Consider the following 26596-nt stretch of genomic DNA (forward strand, 5'->3'; position numbering starts at 1 on the left):
TTGAACATTTGCTAGGAGTAACTAGTTACTTTTTAAAGTCTCGTGCCCAACACTGATTGTGAGACCACATTGCGTCTTTCTTCACACTCCTGGAACTTTAGGCTAAAGTTGAACTCAGCAGCATGACACAGCAGTTTAATGGCTTCCTCTCATTAAAGTGAAAATGCCTCGACATGCCGACTTTACAAGGGGTTAAAAGTCTGGCCTCGGATTCATTACTTTGATAGGACTCTCGGTCTTTGCCTGCAGCGCTGTGAAAGTGTCTGTGGTTCTCTAACAGCTCTGCTGCTGCTGCCCTCCAAGAGTCCCCAGGAGGTTTAATTAGAAATGGCAGCCTTGAGCTGGTAGAGAGGCTGCTGCTGGATCCGGACGCACATGATGGGTTTGTGAGATGACAGGGTCATGTAGCCGTAACTTATGCGTGTCATATTGAGAAAGACAGAAAGAGACAGATATTGGCAAACATCTTTGAACTTCCCTTTTCTTGACACAGTCAGGTGGTAACAGATAGAAGGTGAAAACATGTGAAACTGTGTTGAACATCAGAGCCCTGACAGCAACAACAGTAAAACCATCAGTCTCATTCTCTCAGCTGAAACATTTCTATGTTTGAAATGAACCTTTTAACCTCTCTGTGTATTGATCATAACTCAGTGAATAAAATAATCTGTGTCCTCAGTGGAGGATGACTCATAACTCAAACTGTAAAATGACTAATTGGCTGATATCTTATGAAAAATACTCCCTCTGATGTATGAAACAGATGCTAACACTATCTCTATGAACTGTTAATTACAGTGTACAGATATTAAATCCTAGGAATAGAACACATGTTTATCTCCACTAAATGTTCTGTTTTACTGGGGTACTAAGCTGAATTAAGTGGCCCAGATAATCGAGTCATCTAGTCTTGAAGTAATTTATAATTAAAACACATTTGGACTGCTGGCAGCTCTCGGTCTTAGTAGGGAAATATTTTCACTGAGTGGGCTTGATGAAAGACAGCATGCAAATACAAATCTATACCCTCGCTCCTAAAAAAAACCAAAATACAATGAGAGCTTCAGCCTGTAGATCTATGCTCAAACTTGTAGATTTGCATTTATTTTAAATTTGCATGAAATGTCAACATCCATTTGTCATCTTCGGCCATTTTTATCTCTGCTACTAAATATACACAAGCCTACACAAGCCTCAAAATAGGTTGCCAGCAATTTCCAAAACACAATATGGTTATCATAAGTATTGTGGCGTTTACAATCCTGTAAATTCACGGAGAAGACTGGGGTTTATGTTTTGCATTTCTTTCACTTAAGGTTAAAGAAACGACAGCAAAGTAGGTTTACATTAGGTCAAGATGTTGGTGAATATAGATGCTTTGACAACTTCCATCTTTAACAAACTTCTCCGCCCTTTTCTTAGGCAGGAGTAGCTGTAGGATTATTTTTGTAAAGCATTAATTATTAATATAACATTGCTGTTAAGTAGATGTGCTGGCTGCTTTAAAAATAGCCAGGCTAACGGTTTACCCTGCTTCCAGTCTTGATGCTAGGTGAGCTAACATGCTAGTGTTTGATGTGAAGTGATGTCTTTTGGCCTTCAGAAAGGAAAAAAAGGGTTATTTACTGAACTTAAACTGTTTTAATATTTTAACGTTTCCCATGTGTTTGAGCACAGAGATAAATGCTGAATCAGCCTCTAAAAGGCTTAAAGTCAATACTTGATGAACTGTCCTCTTAGACTTGCAGTTTGTCCCTGATGGGATGATAAACTCTTAAAGAACGGATTCATTTTCAGTGTGATTTTGCCCTCATTTTCCTCCAGTGATTTGGCCCCGGTAGAACACTTTGATGCCTCTTGAGTGAATCCCACTTTGCCCAGAGTCACTCTAACATCTCTAAAATTAGACCACGAGCCGTAATCTTTGCTCCGCTGGCTCTGCAGAGACTAATGGAGTAAGGAGGGAGAGATTGGGTGAAGCTGCCACTCACCTGCAGTCTCAATGTTTTTTTTATTTTTGTTTCAAAAACAGTGGCTACTGAATAAAACATCAGCTGTGGCTTTTTAGTTTAGAGTTTGGAGTGCTGGAAGCCTCTCTGGACTTCAGTGGTACTGAGTAATCTTAAGGTATTAACGTTCTTGACTCTGGGAAGGGAAAAACAGAGTTCTTAGAAAACTCGAGTAGACTCAAAAATAGATGAGAAAGCTCGTGTGTTTGAAGTTGTGATTGCACAAATGCATGCAGCGTTTGGATTGTGGCTGCAAGGCACTAGAAAAACATGGAGACAAATGTAGCAAGGCTGCGCTGTATGTAGCCCTCAGTGCACCAACATCTGGTTTGCACATCTGCCTCGTAGACACAGGAGGGGTTATGGGCTCAGCGGGGAAAAGAGAAACTTGGCTGCTCGGGTCATACACTGATACACACCTGGCAGAGAGAGAGAGAAGAAGGGTGAGGGAGCACCAAAGATCATCATATAAATAAGACACATGGATTCTACACGCTGGCTTGAGTGTTTTTAGGTATTTTGTGGCAAAGACAAAAACAAATCTGGAACCTGTAAAGCTGAAAGTAGCAGAAAATCACAAAAACTGTATTTTTTTTATTGTGACAAACAGTCAAAGAGGGCCTACACAAAGGATTACAGATCAGTGGTAGAGCAGGGTTGTCCAATAACCAGAAGGTTGGTGGTTCAATCCCAGCTCCTCCCTTGTCATTGTTGTGTGTCCTTGAGCAAGGCGCTTTACCCGCATTGCTTCCAGTGCACTCACTGGTGTGGATTATTAAAGTATAGAAAAAAAAAAAATTTGAAGTATATGACCAAAACACTTCACACAACTTTTAGTGTGCTGCTGGTCTGCTTTTAGTTTTAAAGGCAGTTTAGTAGATAAAGAGTATTACACAAATGTATAGATAATAGTTTGCATTATTGATTAATTTTGTAGTTAATCAATATACTATATTCAAATTTATGAACAAAGGTCCTGAAAGTGTTTCCAGAGTAAAACATCCATTTGTTAACTAGCTTTAGAGCATTTAATGAGTATTTAGATGATAACTGTGTTCTTTGGCTTCCTGATTCAACACGGTACAAAAAGGCTCAAAGTTCAATGTGGCATTTTTTGACCTCATCATCCTAGACATAATGCTTAATAGGCCAGACAGGGAACCAGAATGGAGACCAAGAAACGTATGGTGCCGGGGTGTCCACATATTTTTGTGCATATATTGTGTGTGTGTGTGTGTGTGTGTTTTCACGTGATCTCACATATCTTTGGTTACGACATGAAAGAAAATACATCATCCCAAACGCTAACAGTCACTTCTACTTTATTGCTATTCGTGCTCCATTTATATATAAATAGATTCAAAGTGCTGACAGGAGCTTTCCAAACTCACAGTCACATGATGGACAGTGCTTGGAAAAAATGTGTCATTGTCTTTTTTTTATCAGTGTCACATAAGCATTATATAACATGTAAACTAATGAGTTTATATATATGTATGATTTGGTGCTGGTACTTTTGGATAAAGCCATGCTGTCTTATCTGAATGACTGAAGACAAACCTGGCCTCCCTCTATGGTAGAGTGCCCTTGCCATCATTTGCTTTGTTCTGTTTTGTAGACTATGCAAATGTTTTATGCTCCACATCTTCCTTTGAAATGCACCAGAAGGTGCAACACCTGCATGTCTGTAAACATACTGTATAAAAATAATCTGGCAAAGGCAGATTACTGCTGTATGCAGTGAAAACACCACGTTTACTCTAACTACCTGTGGCAGCTTCATTATTCAGACAAGGGCTTTTAGGTTTCTACAGTTATGCTGCCACTTTAACCTCCTCCTTTGAACAGAGTTTTGCATATAAATACAGTGTCAGCTTAGCTCTGTTGAGGCTAGTGAAGTTGCTGATCGCTTGTTTGTTTTCTGGTAACGTGTGGAAAATGACAGACTGGAGAAAACCGAACTGGAAAAGAAGACGGAGACAGACAGAGAGCGGGGTTATTGATTGGTGTCTTTTTCAGTTGACTGTGATAAATTTAACTGTGGAAACCCACTAAAGGCTGATGCATCTCCCCCCTCCACCTCCATCATTCCCCCCCTCTCTGTCTCTTTCCTTTGTCCTTCAGCCGTGCTCCCTCCAGCAGATCTGTGCGACCAGATATCATATGTCAGCTATGTGCTAATGGATACTTGGGGTGTATCTTTGTTCTGTGAGGCTGAGCTGCAGGATAGTGGTCCACAATCGCCTTGGAGGCACTTTTTAATAACTGTCATTAGATCAGTGTAGCGAGTGGTCAATATAAAGTGCTGAAATCAGCCTTTTATTTGAAACAAATATCAATGCCCCCTTCCCCCTTTTAACATGATGGCGGTTCCTCTCAGTTTGTTACTAACGTGAAGTGGATTACCAGATGAATCTTCCCAGGATGGCGTAGGAGGTTTTACTTTATAGCTTTGTAGGTGTCACTTGGTTAAACCTGCAATTAAACCGTCAGCCTCATAGAGCTGTGAACCCGCCCACAACAGATTAATTAGTCTGGCATTGAAAGCATAGTCTTACTTTCCCGTCTTGGTCTTAAAGCCCCGTTTCTCTCCTGTGACAAGACAAAAGATTACAACATGATTCTGTATGAAGGTCATGTTTGTGGTGTTGCGGGCACTAGAATGCAGATAGATTGGTCAACACCTGTGTGCGCATGCGTCGAGATGTTGCTCCGCGTTGTTAAGCAATTTCCCCCCTGGGATTAATAAAGTATTTCTGATTCTGACCTCTATTTATGGGCAGGGAGTATACTTTTTCCTGGCATATGTGTCAAATAAAGGTGTAAGCCATTTGTATTGTGCATGCTGTTTTTAATTTATTCATTTATCTGCAAACATGCAATGTGCCCAAGGAAGTAGTAGATCAGATTTAATAGAGCAAACACACTCACACATTTCCATGTTGACTCATGATAATTAGACTGTAAACAGAATAGACATAAAAGCTGTGTCCCTCTTGTTGTAATGTTTTTTTCTTCACCTCTGGAGCTCAGTGTAGAAAAAGCTCCACGCTCTGATTACTGTGGAAATGTTTGCACTCAAATCCTGCTGTTCAGTTGTGTTCCACTGCTCTGCGTCAGAAAACGCTTCACTTACTTCACTTACAGTGCATTTGGACTTTAAAATCATCTTCAAAACAATTTGACAGAACCTGCTGTAGAGATGCTGTGCTGAAAGCTCTGTGGATAATTCATGGACTCCCAGTGACTGACTGCAAGGCAGTCCTTTCCACAACTGGCTTTCTTCAAGCGTGAACGCATGCACACACTGGCACACTGACACACACACCATCCAAGTCCCAATCATGGCTTACTGAAGATCACAGTCGTCCACACAGCTCCATGCCTCACTGCTTGCCAGCTGCAGAAATGGATGGTCTCTTTGATTGTTTCAGGGTGTCAAAGAAAAACGTATTCGATGATAACGGACATCTTTGATCTCTGTGGGAGTGCATTGGATGCTCTACCTTCCACCTTGCTCACACATACACAGAACTGAGGATGGTTTGTGATTGTATTTGTAGCCTTGGCAGACATATTTGAGCAAGGTTTCTACAGAATCAGAAAATAATGATCTTGCTTGAAAGGGTTACAAAATGATGATTTTTGTATTTTTAATCATCGGCCCTATGTCTCAATATCCGGCCTCCATATTGAGACCAATGTGACAGCCCTTCTCTGACTGACAGGAGAAAGACAGATCAAGATTAGAACAAAGCACTTAGCAACAGCGGCTGTAAAACTATTTATGGAAATGATCTGAAACTGGAGAATTATTGGCACCAGCATGGCTGGAGTGAGACAGGAGCTTACAAACTTATCTCCTTCATAGTCAAGTCTCCATACAAACGGTTTACCATTAATAAGTGATAAGTGTGTTTAAGTGCTGCATGTGTGTGTGTGTGTGTGTGTGTGTGTGTGCATGCTTGAGTGACTCCCCTGAGGACTGACTCATCTCAAAGCAGCAGGAAACAGGAAGAGGAAACAGTCACCACAGAGCTCCTCTGGAGTCTGTGTGTGGATATATTCAAATGCTACCTCAGATGCAATGGTGCATCACACCAGTGTGTGTGTGTTTTTGTATTTTGTATGTGTGTGTGTAAATGGTTTGTAGTCTCATGCTGTCAAAATGTAAACTACTGCCCCTGTTGTTTTGTACTTCTCACCAAACTCTCATGGGGCCAGCAAGCCTGTCAAGACTTACATTTTAAGCAGGCGTGTGTGTGTGTGAGAGAGAGAGATAGCAAACAACTGGACTTCCCCTTAATGTCTCTAGCTTCTTGACTATTAGGTACACACTCTTCCTGTGAGAGGACCACTGGAACGGAAGTCTGTTAAAAGTGTGAATGTGAGAGAATGTATGACACGCTGAGAAAATAAAACAAAACATAGTGAGTTAATGGAAGATTGGGGGACATTTATATGTTTGTGTGCTGGCCATCGTTTTGGCCTCCTGATGTGACTGTGTGTGTGTGAGTGGAAAGTGTGTGTTTTTGCCCCATAGTTCAAAGGGAGTCTCCCAGTGAGTGTGTAGCACATAAACCCTGCAGGCAGTCTCACTGTGAAAATACTAAAAAGGACCTTAAATTCCATTTGAATCTCTCTAAATGCAAATAATTCTTTAGATGAAATAGATTATAAATCTCCATTGAGAGCTGTTTTCCTGACCTTACAGATTGACTGCAAATAAGAGCAGGGACACTAAGAACACATTGTGCATTCAGGGTGCTGCTGTATATATTGAGGTTACCTGGCTGAGCTCGACATGCCAGGTATTTATAGGCCACCGCCGAGTCTGGGCCAGCGAGAGAGCATGTGAAGCTAAGACACCGTGGTCAGGATCAAAGGCGACAAAGACTGAAGTGCAGGTCTACAAACCAGCCCTCCTCCCCTCGCTGTCCTACTTTCTGACAGCTCTTTCGCCCCCCAGCTTCAGTACTGAGTGTTTTGCTACCTGGAACGACAGGGGGAAGGCCTACATCTCACTGTGGCTAAATGCTACAGAATGGGGTTAGACTGATGTATTGGTTCGCAAAGCCTGGTATTGTGGTCTAGCCATGTGTTGTCGTCGTGTTTTGACAGATATAAAGCTGTTTGATTTATGTAGAGAACATTTCACTGACATGCATTAATGCAAAGTAGAATAGATTGTCTGTTATTTTTAGTAGTGGTCTTGCTCTGGGTGTCACCTTAGGGATGTCATTTCTTATGATCTACAATATTTTTAAGGCTTTTCCATATCTTGTGTATATATATATATATACATGTGTGTGTATGTCAAGACCCAGTTTGTCAGGAAAAAGGAAAGTAACATGGACCGTATGGACCTTGTAAAATAATATACATATATAGTTATTTAATTTATTCAGCTCAATCGACATAGAGCACAGAAAGAAGCCATAAAAAATGTATGTTAACACTGGGCTAAAACAGCCAGGCAAGCCAACTGAGTAAGAACAAGAATATAGACTAGGCACTAAACCAAGGTACAAGGGCACCTGCAACTACTGAAAAAAAACTTCCTACAGAGATTCCAAGTTCCAGACAATTCCGCCAGTGTTACCTGATGTCTGCCTGAAGTGTAAAAAAACTCATAAGTCTGTATGTACAGGTTTCAGACATGCTTCAGACATGTGTATTGTTTACAGGAATGTTAATACCATTCATTGCATGTGTGGTTGTCATCATTTCTCCACATGCCTAATTCAACAAGCACAAGTGCAGATGGTGCCTTTAAAGTACTTATATTATTATTATTATTATTATATATTATTATTATTTGTTTCTCTGTGTTACGTTCCCCACTTAGTTAAGGGGACGAGGAAGAGACAGGAGGTGGAAACGGTGACTGTGAATGATATTTATTAAACAAAATAAAGAACAAATTGACAAAAGCAAAACACAAAAGATCAGCACTGATCATCATGCAAAGATGTATCTGTTGTGCGCACACAAGTTGGCCCACTGGCCCCAGCCATGTGCACGCAGCCAGCTTATATATCCGTGCTGATGAGAACCAAGTGGAATCAGCTGTGATCGATCCACTTGCTTCACCCACAGTACCTGGACACACAGAGTAACACACATACACACCACAAACGAATACCAGCACGTAACACTCTGATGTCTGTATGTGTATCCAAATGGATCCATTTTGTATCCACTGGTGCTGCCACCATGGAACTGGAATCCACAGAGACCAGACTTATTCTTTGTAATGGAAATGGAAAAACCAACAACAGCCTCTAAATGTCATCAGACTTGTACTAATTGTCTACTAACACACACTACCTCCATACATCAGCTCAATTCACAGATTTAAAAAACACAGCATTCATATTCCAGTCAAGCTGCAAAACTTTGATCCTGCACACAGATGACTGTATGGGGTGAATTTATTCAGAACATGAATCGCCTATGGTCAGTGTTCTCTTCCAGATGGGCAACCATGCGCTTAGATGAAGTAATGTTTAGGAGTCTGCATGTTTATTTCGCTCTCTGAAGTCCACTGTGCTGCCAGCTTCCCTTGGGCACCTGCTGGTTTTATCTGATTTTATTCTCAACAAGTGTAATCCCCGTCTGACACATCTTTAAAAACTTTAACTCTGAAATCCTTCATGAGGTGCCTGAAGAGGGTTCTGTCATCTCACTATCTGTGCTAACAGCAGCCAATGAGATTTTACAGGGACGTTTATGTTCTCCTGATCTGACTGAGGTATTTTTTCTGCAATGTAAAGCCCCTGCAGAAGCCATGCGGAGGACTGTGTGTATGTTTTTTCCAGATGCTCAAGGCTCCATCAATGATTAGGGAGGGGGTTGGGGCCCCTCTCTGTATTGCTTCCCAGAGGTGGAGGTGGAGTGGGCGGATGCGCTGTCAGTCAAAGCGGGGGTGATTCTTAAAAGCTAATCTCCTCATCCTCCACACTCTTTTATCCCACCTCGCAGTATACCAACTGTTCAGAGTTATATAACGTGCAAAAAGAAACAGTTTTGCCGAAATCAGATGAGAGAAAGAGAGAGAGAGAGAGTTCATGAAGGAAATAATACATGGAGTCAGCCATGTGATTTATCTTACATGAAAAGCAGTGGTTTGGAGTGAACATGTGAAACGCTCTAATGGGGGATTACAGCCATGTACTACTTATCACCATCTAATTACTTAAAAGGAATTAACCCACAAACGGTCACCGTGTTTCTTGTGCCTTTGTTGACATGGATATAAAAGTGTGAAAAATTCTCATTTAGGCCTCATTTTAGTTGCAATTAGACACAGTGTAGGTGGTGAGGGCTCCTTTTGTTTATAATAAAACCTACATTTTCTGCTTTGCTTTAAGACAAAAACATCCTCTTTAGCATCTTTATCACACTCTTTAGCATGCAATAATATTAAGACAATTAATGGACAGTTTGTCTTTATTTTCATAGACAGAAGAGGCTCATGAAAAGACTTCTAATGTGTCTCCGAAGACGCAATCTATAATGGAAGATAATGTGTGTCATCCATTACAGCTCATGTCTTCAGGGAAGTGTTAATCAATACCAGTCTCTTCATTCAATGTGTGATGCTAAATGCTATAAGGGTGTGCTATTATACCCAGGCATTGAAGGTTAGAAATTAAAAGCATATATATGTATGACATCCATACCTTTTAGCTGCATTAATTTATATATATATACATATATATTATTGAATAGGTGTGTCGTTTCAAAATAAACAAAACATGTATCAGTTTGACCTGCTAATGTGCTAAGCTAACATTGCCAAATAAATAAACATGTTGACGACTTTCATTAACACCACAGTAGCCCAGAATTTAGTGAAGAAATACAGATGATGCAACATCAATCATCAAAAAGTTTTTAGCTTCATGTTTATTCACCCATCAGAATGATCTTAAATATAGTAGGTCAGTATTTCCCCCTCACTGCTTTTGTCTCTGTTTACTCGAAGCCTTTTTTTCAGTGTATAGATAACTTACTTTGTGGAATTTAATTATTCAAGAAAAAGTCACTTGAGAAATGTCTTAGCAAGATTACACACAGCTGCATGACTAATGTGCACAATCTGCACGGCGAGACTGAAAAAAAGTCTGTATTTAAGTGCTTATGATTATAACTGGAACTCCTCGGGGTATGCTAAATAATGCTAACCCACTTATGCCATATAGATATGACACGCTGGCTATTTGTGGCCAAAGCTTTAGCTACACATTGATCCAGAACTGGGAGCACGCTTACTGCAGTGCAGAAGAACTGGATGTATTTGGGGTGTGTTTTTTTTTCTTTGCTGCAGATTCAGAGCCAGAATTTCATCAGCTGGTTTGATGTGTCACATTATGTACGTCAAGATCTGCCACATTACCATAACTTACATCAGAATGTAACTCATGCAGAAGTAGAAACTCTGTTTCAGCCCTATGTTTTGATCACAACTGATTAGATGAGCTGCTTTTTAACCATTAATCTTGCCTGTTGCATTTTAAGGATACATCACCAGATAATAAAATGCATTTAAAAAGCAGCACACTGGACATCCAGGAATTTAAATTGAGAAATATAATTTATTCATTCGCTTTCCAGGCTTTTAGTGTCTTGAGCCAAAGAGATGTCTTTGAGTTTACATATTACATGGAGATCAGGATTTACAGCACTATTCCAGTGAGGATTATGGCTCTGGTCAACACTACAGTCTAGGAGATGAAAAGTCTGACATGTAAACTACAACAATTGATAGCACTGCGAGGTTTAACAAGACGGATAACCCTGCTTCAGGCTTTGTTTATATAGCGCCAGCACAACTGTAAATCAAGAGAAAGAAAGCAAAAGATGTTTCTGTTGGTGAGAAACTATATCAGAGCTGTTGGAGCTCATAAATGTTAAGGCCCTTTGCTTCAGAGTTTGTCATGAGACAGCTCTTTCTTTTTGTCCTTTAATTTTATATGAAATGTCATAAATGTGCTTCTCAGCTTCGGCTCCCTGGGGTGCAGCAGGCTGGCCCGCTTTTCTAACCTTCCAAATTAATTACGTTCAGCTGGTGTCCCAGGTGGTCATGGTCATTATGCTTAGATGAGCGCAGAACTCAGGTTGCTCTGGCCAGATTTGCTGAATAAAAAGCACTTTAAAAGTTATCTTTTGAGATGTTAGTTTTTGAATACACAAAGTTTATCCAATTAAATGCATGTTTAATAAGATACAGCTGCCTCCAAACCATTGAGGTTGTAATTCAGACCTAGCATATTTAATTTAGAATAAAAACACAGATCAATTCTCTACTATTACAAAGAAAAAGAATGAATAAAATATCTGTTTGCTGTTCTTTTTTAAATAACACGCTTTGTTTCAGTCTCCAAATGCTTTTAGCTGCATAGTATGTTAGTTTACAGAAAGAACAGAAAATATTAACTTCAGTTAAGATCCAATAAAAACGTTTCTTAAGGTGAATTTTGTTGTATGTAACTGTATTAAAACCTGCTCATTAACTTGCCACCATGCTGCAGAGACCTGCAGTGGTTTCAATACTTCCTTGTTCTGTTGGGTGAAACAGGTCAGACTAGAAGTGAAGCGTGGGGCTCTACCACTGACACAGCAGGATCAAAGGGGAAAAAAAAATATCCTGTGGAATGTCCATATGGATTTTCACCATCTGCCTTAGGACATCGTTTATAGCACATGCAGCCCACTCAAACTTGCTCTTTTACTCTGTTATGGTTTTGGCGTCTCTTTCAAGTCTTTGCTCCCTAAATGAGCCTACAAGGAGCTAAAATGTACGTCCCGCATGGTGGCTTCACCGCAGCGACTCTTTATAAGACTCTTAAGAACAGAGTTTATATTTGTGACTCAAAGACACCTTGGGGATTTTGCTGTTCCCCCCTCCGTTCGCTTCATTTCTTCCTCAGTTAACTGCAAGATAGTATTTCAACTGCAAAGGAATGAGATCGTTGGGTCGACCTGATGAAACAATGGAGATTGTGTTGTCGATTGGTTTAAGAGTGGGCGGAGAGATGAGGTTATGTCTTTAGCACAGCTGCCACAGTGCAGTCAATGATAATAACAGCAGTAACCACAATAGTAAGAAGCTCTGGGTGTGTTGTACTATCTTTGAAATGGGGATTCTCCTTAAAAAAACATTATTCTGTGTATAAGAATAGTTGTTCTGTGAGTTTCTATTAGGGGTGTAAGAAAAAACTCGATTCTGTGAAATATCGCAATATTTTATTTGGGGATACTGGAATCGATTTAGGTTGTGTCCAAATCGATTTTTTTAATTAATTATTTATGAGCAAACATTAATTTCAGCGTCTTACTTTTGTGGTGCACACTGTCTAAGCAGCTCTGCTTAAGCCATACATACACACACACATATCGCAATATATCGTCTTTGTTATAGTATCGGGATATATCGTATATCGTATTGTATTGTGACATGTGTATCGTGATATGTATTGTATCGCCAGATTCTTGCCAATACACAGCCCTAGTTTCTATGTGATTTGAATTATATATGTGCTATATATGCTATATGCTATATTAGGCATGAGGTGCATTTTTCTTTTTCAAAGGCTAATGAATTGCATCATGGGTAGGGTCCCATGTTCTGGGGCATAATCCCTATTAGATGCTTATTTTATTTATTGATCATTTGCTTTCTCTTTCTTTTTTATTTATCTTTGTATCCATGTCACATTGGGTTATATGATATTTCCTGTCTGCACAGTGCAGTCGGTGTACATGTTTATGACTGACTGCTGGTCAGCTGTGAGCCGCCTGCTGATTCAGACAGTGTAAAATTCAGCTGGAGTTAAATCACCTGTCAGCAAAGTGAGGATTTGGCAGATCAGCTGCTCACCTGGGAACATAAATATGCTTGTGTGTTTGTCTGCGTGTGAAATCCATGCAAATGTGCGACCACATGGGGAATATGCTTCCCTGTTAATGTGAATATAAAACAGTCAGGGAGGATGCAAGTGAAGGACTTCGAGGAGCAGGTTGGGAGGGTGTGAAAGCATGTGTGACTGTTGTGTGTGTGTGTGTGTGTGTGTGCCCTGAGGTGTTGCGGTCCGGAGATGTTGATGTGATTTACCTGGACAGCGAGAATGACCTCGCTTTTGACCTTACAATGTTGAGACGGAGTTGATGATAGTGGAAGAGGTAATGTTCCTTAGGGAGTCACGCAAACAAAACTAGGATTCGCTTTAGTCCAGGAGAGCTTTTCAAAATTCAAAGTCAAACTTCAGGAACTCAACCATCTATTTATAGTTACTGAATGACACTTTCAAAAACGTGTAACCCATCATGGTCTTACATACTCCATTACTGATATTAAGAAACCTTTATTAGTCCCACAATGGGGAAATTGCTTAAGGCAGCCCAGCAAAGAGCGCCATACACCAGTGAGTACTGGAGGCTATGCAGGTAAAGTGCCTTGCCCAAGGACACACAACAGTGACTAGGGAGGAGTTGGGATCGAACCACCAACCCTTATTGGACAACCCTGCTATACCACTGAGCCACTGCTGCCCACAAACCACATTCCAACGGATGTGTGTCTGTGGCTTTAAATGCAAACTGGCTGGTACTGACCCAGCTTCTTTCAGAAAAAAGGAGACAATTTAGATGTGCACAGTAACCGACACAATAATTCAGTTTGACGTTTGACCCGACTGGAGGCGAACTTCGTCTCCTTATCTACTGCATGGCTCTCTCAGATGTACTTTTTTTTTTAATAATGGAGTAGGGAAAGAAATGACTGTAGGATCTTTTTCTAATATTTTGTGGGATTCTACACAAATTATGTTGACAATAAACAACAACAAACCATAAATGAGCAGACTTACAGAATCTGGAGTGCAGCTGTCCTTACATTTGTGTGGATTTAAAAGACTTTTTGTGGGAACTTTTCAAGAGTTGTCTTTACCATATGCATGAGCAGAGAGTTAATGCAGAGCAGTGTTTGATGAGGAGAGGGGTGGACTAAATCATGCAGGCAATAAAAGACAGCAGAAAAAAAACCCAGCAACATGTCCTGCATTCCAATCAGCTACACACATGTATATCCAAACATACTAATTATGCATTATGAACCTTAATGAGCCGTGGAACTGATTGTCAAACATTAGCTAGTCTCTCTCACTGAGCCACTCAGGTTTTTACTGGCTTCTGTCTATGTGGAACGCATTTTATGCACCAGCTGTCAGACGGCCGTGCTTAGAAACATAAACAAGCACACACACACACACACACACACACACACACACACACGTGTATATATTGACAAATAACAATAATTAGTCTCATGTGTAACAGCACAGTAACACACACACACACTTATTAAGACAATTAACATGCATTGTCTTTACTCTATTGTGCATTTTCCTGCTGAGACTGTTTGCACAACCTTTATCTGTAAAATCTTGGATGGGAGAAATGTGATGCTGCTTTTCTGTCTGAGAATACAAACAGGATTTACTGGCTTAGTGAGAGCTCCCTGTTTTTCATAAATGTTTAATCTAGAATGGCCTGCAAACAGAGAGGCAGTAGCATTAAAAGGTTTGTGTGAACATTTTCTAAAAAAGGTTACAGTACTTGCTGATTGACTTAGCCTAATTTCAGCAGCTACAACTACACATTTTCTTCCTTTCTTTTTTCCAAAAAAAAGACTCAGCCTCAGCACACAGAGAACCTCCTTTCATTTTAAAAATCATCCTCTTGGGGAAATTGCAGAAACTAAACAGAAGCATTGCCTGGCCTCTTCCTTCTGTGACACACAATCAAGTAAGAGGAAAAGCTTCTACAAAGCAACATCTGACTCTAATGTCATATTTCGGAGCTACAAAGTGAGAGATGCGGGCTGACACCAACACCTTGTGAAGGTGCCACCTGGTCGCTCTGTGTGGTCAGAACCCCCCACCCCCCGTTCTCTCTTGGCATGCGCTGTTTGGGAAGAAATCCCCAAAGGCAGGGCCTTACTGAACAGCTGATCCCTGGTCCTAAAGAGTTAAATATACAGCTGCCAATTTCATGTATGAGTGATTTGATCCAAATGTATGAGGTAAGACAATCTGATGTTTTGGTTCAGTGGAAAATAACATGCATTATATAGATAATGACAAAGGGTTGCAGGTAACTGAGTGCTGACCTGCAGTGTGACCTGGCCTTTGAAGCACAATGTTTCTTCTAGAGACACACACCGGCTGCAGATAGATTTTAGTATTTAAAAAAAATGTTTCTAAAGAAGAACATCTGTCAGATTCGCCTCTTACATACTCGGGAATTTTTTGCAAAATTTAAGCATCAGTTTGCATCATTTTTAACACTGATTTCAGAATATTTTAAGCAGGAAGGTGTAGGTAGTTTTATCTCTCTTTTTCTTGCATTTCAAAGCAAACAGATTGTACAATATGACCAGTTGTATCTGTTCCACTGGATTACCTAACGGATTTCTATTTTTAGCTGGTAACCAGTAATTTAGAGGGAAAATAAAAGAAGCCACAGAAATGAGGAGGAGAGCTGAAAAACTGGGACAGCAGGCAGACCTGTGTGTGAAACCAATGAAACTGTTGACACGTTACACTGTACATGAAAAATGATTCAAGTAAATGTGTCAAAGAAAGAAGAGAAGATGAGCAGATGTCCTAATTAGACTGATACTGAGTGACTGTGATTTTAAGGTTATTTTTAATATAAATTTTTTGTATATTTTCAGTGATTTTAGTGCAGTTTTGGCATCTACAGTATCAAAACTGTTTAAATGTGTCAGTCTACAGTACAAAATGTATGTGTGCACGCATTCAGGGGCGCTCCACACAGTCAGCACATCCACCCACACACATGCTGTGTACTCGCCCCCCCTTTCTTTGACATGTCCCTCATCCCTCCCCTTAATTGGTCTGGTGTGAATCGTTTGATCCAGCAGCGCAGCCCTGGTCAGACAGGGCAGGTTTATTAGCCTCCATCAAAGAGTCAGTCAGCCTCCATCAGCCACTGCTGCTGCAGTACAACAGTGACTGCTGCTACCTCTGAATGGATCACCACATGTTACGCGTGATGTTGATTTTATGAAGTAATCTTGCTCTAAGAACAGCAGCACTCTGACAAATTTTATGTTAAAATTACATGTGATCCACTTGGAATTTAGCACCTGTCATTTCCTATGTAGACATTTTCTTGACATTTCTATTATAAGCTGACGTATGAAAATTCTTCTTGGCTGTGTGTGCAGATGGTCAGTTCAGTTTGTGTGACTCATATCATCAATTAAAGCTGCAAGCAGCATTGCGGGCCCTCGCGCACCTTGCGATCCGCGGGGCTATCGCTGTCTTCTCTCCTATGCTCTTGTCTCCCATACTCTCCTGTGCTATGCCCTCCTCTCCTCTCATTTGCAGAGATGTACAACAAACACATGTTTACAACCACACTTTCCTGCTACCAGTAGGTGGCGCTATGACCGTATCATCCTATTAGCATATATATCTGTTCAGACTCGGGTCCATAGCAGTACTGTAAGATTTTGGCCACATTGCATGAAGTATATGGGTAGTACTGCATAAAACACAGCGAGTTCCTTTGTAATGGCGAACGGTCAACTTTGAGGCCACTCCCCCGCCACACGGTAATACTTTTGAAAGAGTTTTGGAATGCGTCTATTCCCTATGGTGTCCTGAGTGGACACAGTGAATTTCAGCTCAATTGCATGAAGTTTGTGATGCGTGAAAAGTTTTGAAGCAGGGTCACAAATAGGCAAAAAATGGCCACAAAAGTCAAAATGGCGGACTTCCTGTTGGGTTTGGAGGGGGGGTCCAAGAGACTTTTTTGTGCGTCTTGGGGTGATACACATGTGTGCCAATTTTCATGATCCTGTGTCAAACTGGCCAGCGGGGCTATGCGTTAGGGCAAAAAATACAGGGAGTTCATTTGTAATGGCGAATGGTCAACTTTGAGGCCACACCCCCACCACACCGTAATACTTTTGTAAGAGTTTTGGAATGCGTCTATTCTGTATCGTGTCCTGAGTGGACACAGTGATTTTTAGCTTGATTGGATGAAGTATGCGAGGCGTGAAAAGTTTTGTAGCAGGGTCACAAATCGCCACAAATTAACAGACATTTCAAAATGGCGGACTTCCTGTTGGGTTTGGAGGGGGGGTCCAAGAGACTTTTTTGTGCGTCTTGGGGTGATAAACATGTGTGCCAATTTTCGTGACCCTACTCAAAACAGGCCACAGGGGCAGGCAGAAAAACCTATGAAAACACAACATTTTGTGTAGCCAGTAGGTGGCGCTCTGTCAAAGCCTCAATATTGTTGTATAGATGTGTTTAGGGTCAGACTCTGATCATACATGTGACATTTCGTACAGATCGGACAGAAAACGAAGAAGTTATAGTGACTTTCTGTGTCCTCAGAAATGGTCAAACTTTGAGGCCACGCCCCGGCCACACCGTCAGACTTTTGTAAGAGTTTTGGAATGCGTCTATTCCCTATGGTGTCCTGAGTGGACACGGCGAATTTCAGCTCAATCCGATGACGTATGCGAGGCGTGAAAAGTTTGGCAGCAGGGTCACACATCGCCAAAAATGGCCACAAACCTTCAAATGGCGGACTTCCTGTTGGGTTTGGAGGGGGGGTCCAAGAGACTTTTTTGTGCGTCTTGAGGTGATACATATGTGTGCCAATTTTCATAATCCTGTGTCAAACCGGCCAGAGGGGCTACGCGTTGGGGGCGCTATAGAGCCATTTTTATATGTGCGTTTCAAACGTCAGCAAATTTCAAAATTTTTCGGGCGAATGAATTTTTCTACCAAGTTTGGTGAGTTTTTGGGCATGTTAAGGCCTCCAAAAATGCGATCTTAGGGGGGGAAGGAAAAAAAATGAAAAAAAAGCTGCAAGCAGCATTGCGGGCCCTCGCGCACCTTGCGATCCGCGGGGTCATCGCAGTCTTCTCTCCTATGCTCTCGTCTCTTATACTCTCCTGTCCTATGCTCTCCTCCTCTCATTTCCACGGATATACAACAAACACATGTTTACAACCAAACTTTCCTGCTACCAGTAGGTGGCGCTATGACCGTATCATCCCATTAGCATATATATTTGTTCAGACTCGGGTCCATAGCAGTACTGTAAGATTTTGTCCACATTGCATGAAGTATATGGGTAGTACTACATAGAATAGAGCGAGTTCCTTTGTAATGGCGAACGGTCAACTTTGAGGCCACTCCCCCGCCACATGGTAATACTTTTGAAAGAGTTTTGGAATGCATCTATTCCCTATGGTGTCCTGAGTAGACACAGTGAATTTCAGCTCAATTGCATGAAGTATGTGAGGCGTGAAAAGTTTTGAAGCAGGGTCAAAAATAGGCAAACAATTGCCACAAAAGTCAAAATGGCGGACTTCCTGTTGGGTTTGGAGGCGGGGTCCAAGAGACTTTTTTGTGCGTCTTGGGGTGATACACATGTGTGCTAATTTTCATGAACCTGTGTCAAACTGGCCAGCGGGGCTACACATTAGGGCAAAAAATACAGGGAGTTCCTTTGTAATGGCGAATGGTCAACTTTGAGGCCACGCCCCCACCACACCGTAAGACTTTTGTAAGAGTTTTGGAATGCGTCTATTCCCTGTGGTGTCCTGAGTGGACACAGTGAATTTCAGCTCAATTGCATGAAGTATGTGAGGCGTGAAAAGTTTTGAAGCAGGGTCACAAATAGGCAAAAAATGGCCACAAAAGTCAAAATGGTGGACTTCCTGTTGGGTTTGGAGGGGGGGTCCAAGAGACTTTTTTGTGCGTCTTGGGGTGATACACATGTGTGCTAATTCTCATGATCCTGTGTCAAACTGGCCAGCGGGGCTACGCATTAGGGCAATAAATACAGTGAGTTCCTTTGTAATGGCGAATGGTCAACTTTGAGGCCACGCCCCCGCCACACCGTCAGACTTTTGTAAGAGTATTTGAATGCGTCTATTCCCTATGGTGTCCTGAGTGGACACAGTGAGTTTTAGCTCATTTGGATGAAGTATGCGAGGCGTGAAAAGTTTTGCAGGAGGGTCACAAATCGCCAAAAATTAACAGAAATTTCAAAATGGCGGACTTCCTGTTGGGTTTGGAGGGGGGGTCCAAGAGACTTTTTTGTGCATCTTGGGGTGATACACATGTGTACCAATTTTCATGACCCTACTCAAAACAGGCCAGGGGGGCAGGCAGAAAAACCTATGAAAACACAACATTTTGTGTAGCCAGTAGGTGGCGCTCTGTCAAAGCCTCAATGTTGTTGTATAGATGTGTTTAGGGTCAGACTCTGATCATACATGTGACATTTCGTACAGATCGGACAGAAAACGAAGAAGTTATAGAGACTTTCTGTGTCCTCAGAAATGGTCAAACTTTGAGGCCACGCCCCGGCCACACCGTCAGACTTTTGTAAGAGTTTTGGAATGCGTCTATTCCCTATGGTGTCCTGAGTGGACACGGCGAATTTCAGCTCAATCCGTTGAAGTATGCGAGGCGTGAAAAGTTTGGCAGCAGGGTCACACATCGCCAAAAATGGCCACAAACCTTCAAATGGCGGACTTCCTGTTGGGTTTGGAGGGGGGGTCCAAGAGACTTTTTTGTGCGTCTTGAGGTGATACATATGTGTGCCAATTTTCATAATCCTGTGTCAAACCGGCCAGAGGGGCTACGCGTTGGGGGCGCTATAGAGCCATTTTTATATGTGCATTTCAAAAGTCAGCAAATTTCAAAATTTTTCGGGCGAATGAATTTTTCTACCAAGTTTGGTGAGTTTTTGGGCATGTTAAGGCCTCCAAAAATGCGATCTCGGAGGGGGAAAAAAAAAAAAAAAAAAAAAAAATAATAATCCTAAGGGTTTCAATAGGGCTCTTGCACCATTCGGTGCTCGGGCCCTAATGAAGCCAAAAAATCAAAGCACTTCACGATTCGCCCCCCCCCCTTCCCCTCGCCCCAGAAGAATTGCCTGGCAGCTACAACTGGAAAGCCTCCAGAGCTCTGTTTAACACGCAGTGGATGCTCGACTTTTTGGACACGCTGTACCTGCCAACTGGCCTCTGGATGTCGTGCCCTTCGTTCATTATTGGAGAGCAAGCACACGATCACTTCTGCCTAATAACTGTGTGAGGATTAATAACTGGAAGGAGGAGGATCCTCTCAGACTGTGTGATGTGTGACACGTTGCACATTCAGTTTCTAAATGCATATTCAATATTTTGTTAATGCTAATCTGAAATGTTGACAACGTAAAATAGTTGCAAAACGCTCCCTTACCAGCGCTTGCTAAAGTTCCCACTGATAGCAGAAGTTGTCTAACCTCTAGGCACCTGCTTCAGGACTTCCATTTTTGGTCCCCCATAGGTGCTAGTTTCGGTTCTTCTTTATGATGCAGGGATAAAAGTGTCCATACATTCTAATATGTAGGTTGTTTATTTGGAGTAATACGAGTTCTCACATGACTACTGTATGATTAATGTTTTTCCTTCTAAAAAAAAAATAAATACATAAGCAGAGTGCCTAGTGATCCTTTTGCTTGCAGCCAGAAACACATCACATCCTCCCACCATTCAGCTGCTCACCACTAATATTTCCATTTGATCATCTGCTACAACTAATGAACTCAGCTTCAATTTGTGTGCCAGACTCCTTGAGATGCGCCTGATTAAATGCTTTGCCACATTTATGAAGCATTAAATATCAGTCACTGTGTCCACCTCAGATATGGTGTCTGACTACAGAGAGTGCAATTGATCAACACGTGTCTGTGTATCAATGAAAAATCTCTCTGACTAAAAAAAACAACAAAAGCTTTAGTTTATAGCTGAAAGGATGTCAGCAGCATCTTTGTCCTCTGTGTGCCATGGTTTATTCTGTTTACTGGAGGGGGAAGGGGAAAGAAAAGGCCAGCTGTGTGATCAGTATTGATCTTTGAGTGCTTGTGCTCCAGGGCAAATGTATCTACATTACATCTGTGATGATGTGTCAGTATGAATGCTAGCGTGCAGACATCACCCACCGAAAGAGGTTTGTGGGCCATTTGGCTGGTTGCTGTTCATCATCAATGAGTGGAGCTCCCATGTTGAGTTCTGACTCAAATATTTAAGCTGCATTCACCAGGTGAGTTCAGCTGTGATTAGCCAAGCAGGTCTCACACCCACACACACACACACAGGTATAGAGAGAGGGTCAAGGGCACTGAGCACAGTAGCGTGAAATTACATGTCATACTAATAGCAATGGTGTCAGGCCACGATCAATGGCTGATCAGGTCATGTGATGCTGTCTTGCTGTTACTGTACTGCTAACTGTTTAGCAGCACGGCATACATCACTGTTACTGTGTTACTGTGAGCACCAAAATAATATTATAACCTAAAAACAATTACTAGTTTTGTATAAAATAAGCTTGGTTGTGTGATCTGATTGCTTATAATATAATTCAACAATGTGGGTCTGTTGCAAATAAGACACTGAAGTGTTTGAAAATGCTGCCCTTGTGTGGTTTTTCTCAGTAGTGCAGCACCATAGAACACCAACACCACTACAAACATCTCACACGGTTTAATTTCAATAGACGTTAAACTGATGATGAATATGTCAAAAATCATAGACCAAGATCCTGATCGACCGTTTTCTTTGACGCACTGTTTATTATGTTATATGTAATATCCTATATTGAAATCCATCTTTGTTTTTCAGGTTATGGACACACTATCTAAACTTTCCCACACAGTGATTGCACAACAAACTGGAATCAGGTACCATAAGAATCTTAATTATAACAATGTGGTTGTGTATTATCCAATATACATAAAACAAACAGTTATTAGTATGATAAGACGATCACTGTGTGCTAATGCAGAGTGCTCTCTCTGCTTTGTATCCACAGGCCCTTTCCTACAGGGGAGAGTGTTGAAGATGAGGACATCTACAACCATCTGGAGGATCTCATAGAGTATGTGTCGTCCCTGCAGTCACACTCATATGCATGCAACTACTTAGTTTTCTTAAAAATCTACAGGCTGATGAGACAAGGCGTTGACTGGACGGCCGCCATCTTGTCTGTGCCTTTCAGCATGAGGCCGGCCTACTCTTTTCTTAGTTTACCATAAGCTGTGTGGGACTGAGTTATCTGAATCAGGCTTTTTCTGTACAGAAATTACAGATTAGCTGTATAAAAATACCCTCAAAAGTTGAAAAACAGCATCATGTCAGATATACTGCTATGACAACACATTGAACCATCCGATGATTCAAATCCAATTTTTAATTTAGAATTTAATTTAGTCACATTTTGCACAGCTTGAAAGTGACGAAGGAACAAAATAATGTTATATAACCCTCCTCCGTTGCAGGCAAAACTCCTGGCACATCATGTAAGCCCTTTATCTAAATGCAGCGACAACAACAGTTGCCTGTGGCATGTTTAATATGGATTTTTGAAATTGTAATTGCATACAGTTTATGATATTTTGGGACTGAATGTGTCAGTTGTTTATCAAATTATGTTCCTTTTTTTGTGAACAGCTTTCTTCGGTCCCCCCCTGGGTAGCTTACGTAAATATGTTGTTAGGCAAAAATCAAATATAATTGAATCTACACTCAAACCATTAACAGATATGAACAAATATGGGGGTTGGTACTGAGTTGCATTTTAAAGGCCGGGATGCTGCATGGTAATTGAAGTTAGTGGAGAGATAATTGTACAGTCACAATGCTGCTGGAAAGCCTCACACTGACTGGTCTATGTTTAGCGCTGACAGCTTCTGGAGTTGGAAGCAGCGTACTAGTAATAGTGACAGAAAAACAGCACCCTGACAGCAGCCAGCAGAGGAGGGGAGGTTTGATGTGGCAGCCTCAGAGAACGGAGCCGTGTTCGGCTCTCAGCTCCCATCTGCTGTTGCAGTGTTCAGATGGACACAGCACATACAGAGACATGCTGCACCGTTCTGAGATCTATTAGAACGATCATCTTCTTCATTTTATATTAGGAATGAGCACTTTAACAGGACAGCTGATTTGGGGAAAAGTCAGAGAGACCAGGTTGTGATGGTTTCACGAAACATTATCCCTAATTTTTCTTACCACATTCTTCACTATAATAAACATGTAGCCCAAGTCCTAGTCCTTTACATTCTCCCCTTGCCTGAGTCACATCATGCTGGCCCACTTGCTAACAGACAGTAATTGGCTCCGATGTGAGCAGTCAGAACAGGCTTGTGGCGTCACACATAAAAGTCTTTACTTGTGTGAGTGTCCCTGAGCCACTTTCACAGCCATGGATTAAGTGTTGTCCCCGGCTAACAAGATTTGTAGTATGGTATTAAAATCCACGTCTGCAAAAAAAAAAAAAAGCATGCGTGTGTGTTTTTGTGTGACCCTTTCATGTGCCTGTCAGGAGCAAAAACCATTAGCCTACCCCGTCACTGTAAAACTCAGGATCAAACAGCAGTGTGATGTAACATAATGTCACTTCCACATTTGTCTTGCAGTGAGAACGGAGTGGAAGATGAGGAGGATCTGTATGACTGCGTGTACGATGATGAAGAGGGAGGAGAGATTTATGAGGACCTGATGAAGACAGAGGCCATTCCTCCTCCGGTCTGTAACGTCACACATCATGTTCCAAACTGTGTCACATTCTTTAGAAATATTAGTTTGACATTTTGGGAAATGTGTGCCAGAAATAAGACCATTGATGTTAGTGTGGTGTTGACGCAGAAGCCAGGAGCTTTTCGGATAGGCCAACATCTGTACATCTTTGAGCCTAAACTAGCAATGTTTCCTGATTTAAATGAATGCCACTGCTATATCATTTCTCTCAGACCGTCCGAGCCTTAAATACGTCCCATGTTAACATTCCCCCAGACAGCCAGCAAACGTCATATCAACATAAACAATGCAAACAGTCGCTGTGCACTTTGAGGAGCTTTTAGTTGTTTCATCGCAAATACAATGAATGAGGACAGTAATAACCGTTCAACCAGGTAAACATCCACCAATTTAAAAGTGAATTTAGACAGTTTAATGAGAACATTACCAATCAGTCCAATCACGAGTCCTGTACACACCACACAGATGATTACTGTAACTAATGGACCTGTATCCAACCGAAACTACATCCTGTTTGTGGAAGCTGCCATTTTTACTGACCTGAGTCACCATGACAACGCCTTTTTCCCGCTCTCGCCGATATTAATCCTTGTTTGAGCTCCTGCTTTATAGTTCTCCCTTTTTCTTTTCTTCGTCTCCTCAGACTTTACTTTCTTCGGTTTATTTGTGGCTTCAGTCATGACTTGAACTTCGAACCTATGTGGTAAAGTAGGAAAATGTTGCGGTCCCTTTTAGGCACGAGTTCCTACCCGAACCCTAAAGTTTCCTATAGTACCAGCGCAGGCGATACAGACGATCCGAGTGATTTAGGAAATGTTTGGAGGCGGAATCTCCTTTGTGTTGCTTTAAATATATGTATTATCTAACTATTTTATGTTTTTTGCAGGACTGACTAATCTGATTGATGTCATCATTACAGTAGATAGTCCATTCATTATTATCTTGTTAGTGTTTAAGCCTGTAGATATCACAGAGCTAATTTTGCACCTAATTATATTTATGTAATTTTGCCCACATCAGAAACACTTTGTTGTGATATGAAAACTATAGTCTCATAATTAGCTGACAGTTAAGCTCGCATGTGTGACTCCCTGCCTTTGCTCGAAGGGTCGGATTGACATCTGGTGGAACACTCAACAGTTTGTAAGCCCACAGCGCTGACACAGAGTAACATGCCTCTGTGTGTGTGTGTGTGTGTGTGTGTGTGTGTGTAGGCGTTCCAGAAGCAGGCTGAGACGGACATCAGGAGTTGCTGTTTAACAGAGATCAAGCAGACAGAGGAGAAATACACTGAGACTCTGGAGTCTATAGAGAAGGTACAGCATCATCATGAACTTAAAGAGTTAAAAGAAGAAACATAATTATTAAACAGAGGATTGATACAGTTATTCTTTGTTTAATAAGTGGATTTAAAACTACTTTGGACCACAGCTGGTTAAAAAAAATGGGTGTAAACTTTCTCGTGTGTCTCACTGTTTTTTTTTAAACAAATGACAAAAGCACAGAAATCTATTCGGCCTCCTTATCACCTGCAGAAAGAAGAAACTGTGAAATTGACTCTGTAATGACCAGTTTCAGGGTGTAATGGAAAAAATAATCAGTCCCACCGTGGAACAAGTTAAAGACTATATTTTTATTTATGAAATTAGCAGTGGGTAAAGAGTAGTCCCAGCACCCTAAAAGAGGAAAATAGCCTCTTTTCTCCACCCTGCACGTTTGCAGGACTGTGGGAGGCACGCCGTCTCTCACCCCCCTCCCCTTGCAGCCACAGCTACTTGTCTTCCCCCTCTTGTGTACGTTCACGTCTGCAAAAAGGCCTCGGCTGATTTCCCCGAGGACTGTCTCAGTAGATGACTTTCGATATGAAGTAGATGGTGGAATTTAGTTTGTGCTCGCCCGGCTCCTTTGAGATGCAGAGGTGACTATACGGTGGGAGTTTTCTGAGAGGAAATCATTAAATTGCAAACTCTGAAAATGAGATTATTGTCATGACCCAGACAGTGCTCCTTGTTTTTGCTGACTGCAGCTCTTAGCAACTTGGCCCTATAATATAATAGTGTCTCACGCAAAATGACTTTCCCACTCTCACTCAAGAAGAACGAGCCTCATTCGCTTGCATTCGTTCTCTCTCTCTCTCTCTCTCTCTCTCTCTCCTGCAGCACTTTATGACGCCCCTCACTATGTTTTTATCCATGGCTGAGATGGAGAAGGTGTTTGTGAATATTCCGGTAAGTCATCATCTTTTCCTGTGGTCAACATGGGGTCACAAAACACCTCTTAGAATGGACTTAATGTGACTAAAACCTATGTTGTTGTTTACAAATGAAGCACAGTGACATGACAAAGAGTCAAACAATGATATAACAGGCATTAATAGCCCAGCTTGTCCAGATTACATGTGTTTTCTTGGTGGTTTTATATGTTTCCATGCTAACATTTGCTAATATGCCTGGAGGCTAAACAAACATGAGTTGTTGCTTTTGCTTGTTCAGGACCTGGTTAAAGTCCACAAGTGTTTACTGCTGGAAATCCAAGACTCAGTCCACCACAGAAGTGCCCAGAACCTGTACCAGATTTTCATCACATTCAAAGAGAGGTACACAATTGACATTTGAATGTTCCTGTTGTATTTCCAATCCAGTGTTTACACATCCTTAAACTGTCTTTTCCTTAAGATTTATACACACAACATGGCAGACCATCTTGCTGTGTAATTATGTTTCAACCCACATTACACTAAGAATGACCTTTCATATCTGTTCTTTGTGTAGTTACCTCGTCCTTGTCTCTAATCTGCGTGTTCTTTATGTGTTTGATCTTATCCAGGTTGTTGATCTATGGGAAATACTGCAGCCATGTGGAGACAGCCATCGCCAGCTTGGATGACATCTGCAAAAACAGAGAGGACGTGCGCATGAAGCTAGAGGTGAGGAGGTTTTTT

The 26596-nt window shown here is 41.4% G+C and overlaps 1 protein-coding gene across 1 annotated transcript in view; it reads left to right on the forward strand.

The window, feature by feature from the left end:
• vav3 (vav guanine nucleotide exchange factor 3) overlaps positions 1 to 26596 on the forward strand; it is a 71607-nt gene that overhangs the window by 13793 nt on the left and 31218 nt on the right. Inside the window, exons 3-9 of the mRNA XM_028432716.1 lie at positions 21742 to 21800; positions 21932 to 21997; positions 23535 to 23643; positions 24870 to 24971; positions 25815 to 25883; positions 26148 to 26251; positions 26482 to 26581. Coding sequence (XP_028288517.1) covers positions 21742 to 21800; positions 21932 to 21997; positions 23535 to 23643; positions 24870 to 24971; positions 25815 to 25883; positions 26148 to 26251; positions 26482 to 26581 — 609 coding nt within the window. The remainder of the gene's footprint in view (positions 1 to 21741; positions 21801 to 21931; positions 21998 to 23534; positions 23644 to 24869; positions 24972 to 25814; positions 25884 to 26147; positions 26252 to 26481; positions 26582 to 26596) is intronic.

This window comes from Parambassis ranga, chromosome 20 (assembly GCF_900634625.1).
Source record: "Parambassis ranga chromosome 20, fParRan2.1, whole genome shotgun sequence".
In the NCBI taxonomy this organism is placed as follows: Eukaryota; Metazoa; Chordata; class Actinopteri; family Ambassidae; genus Parambassis; species Parambassis ranga.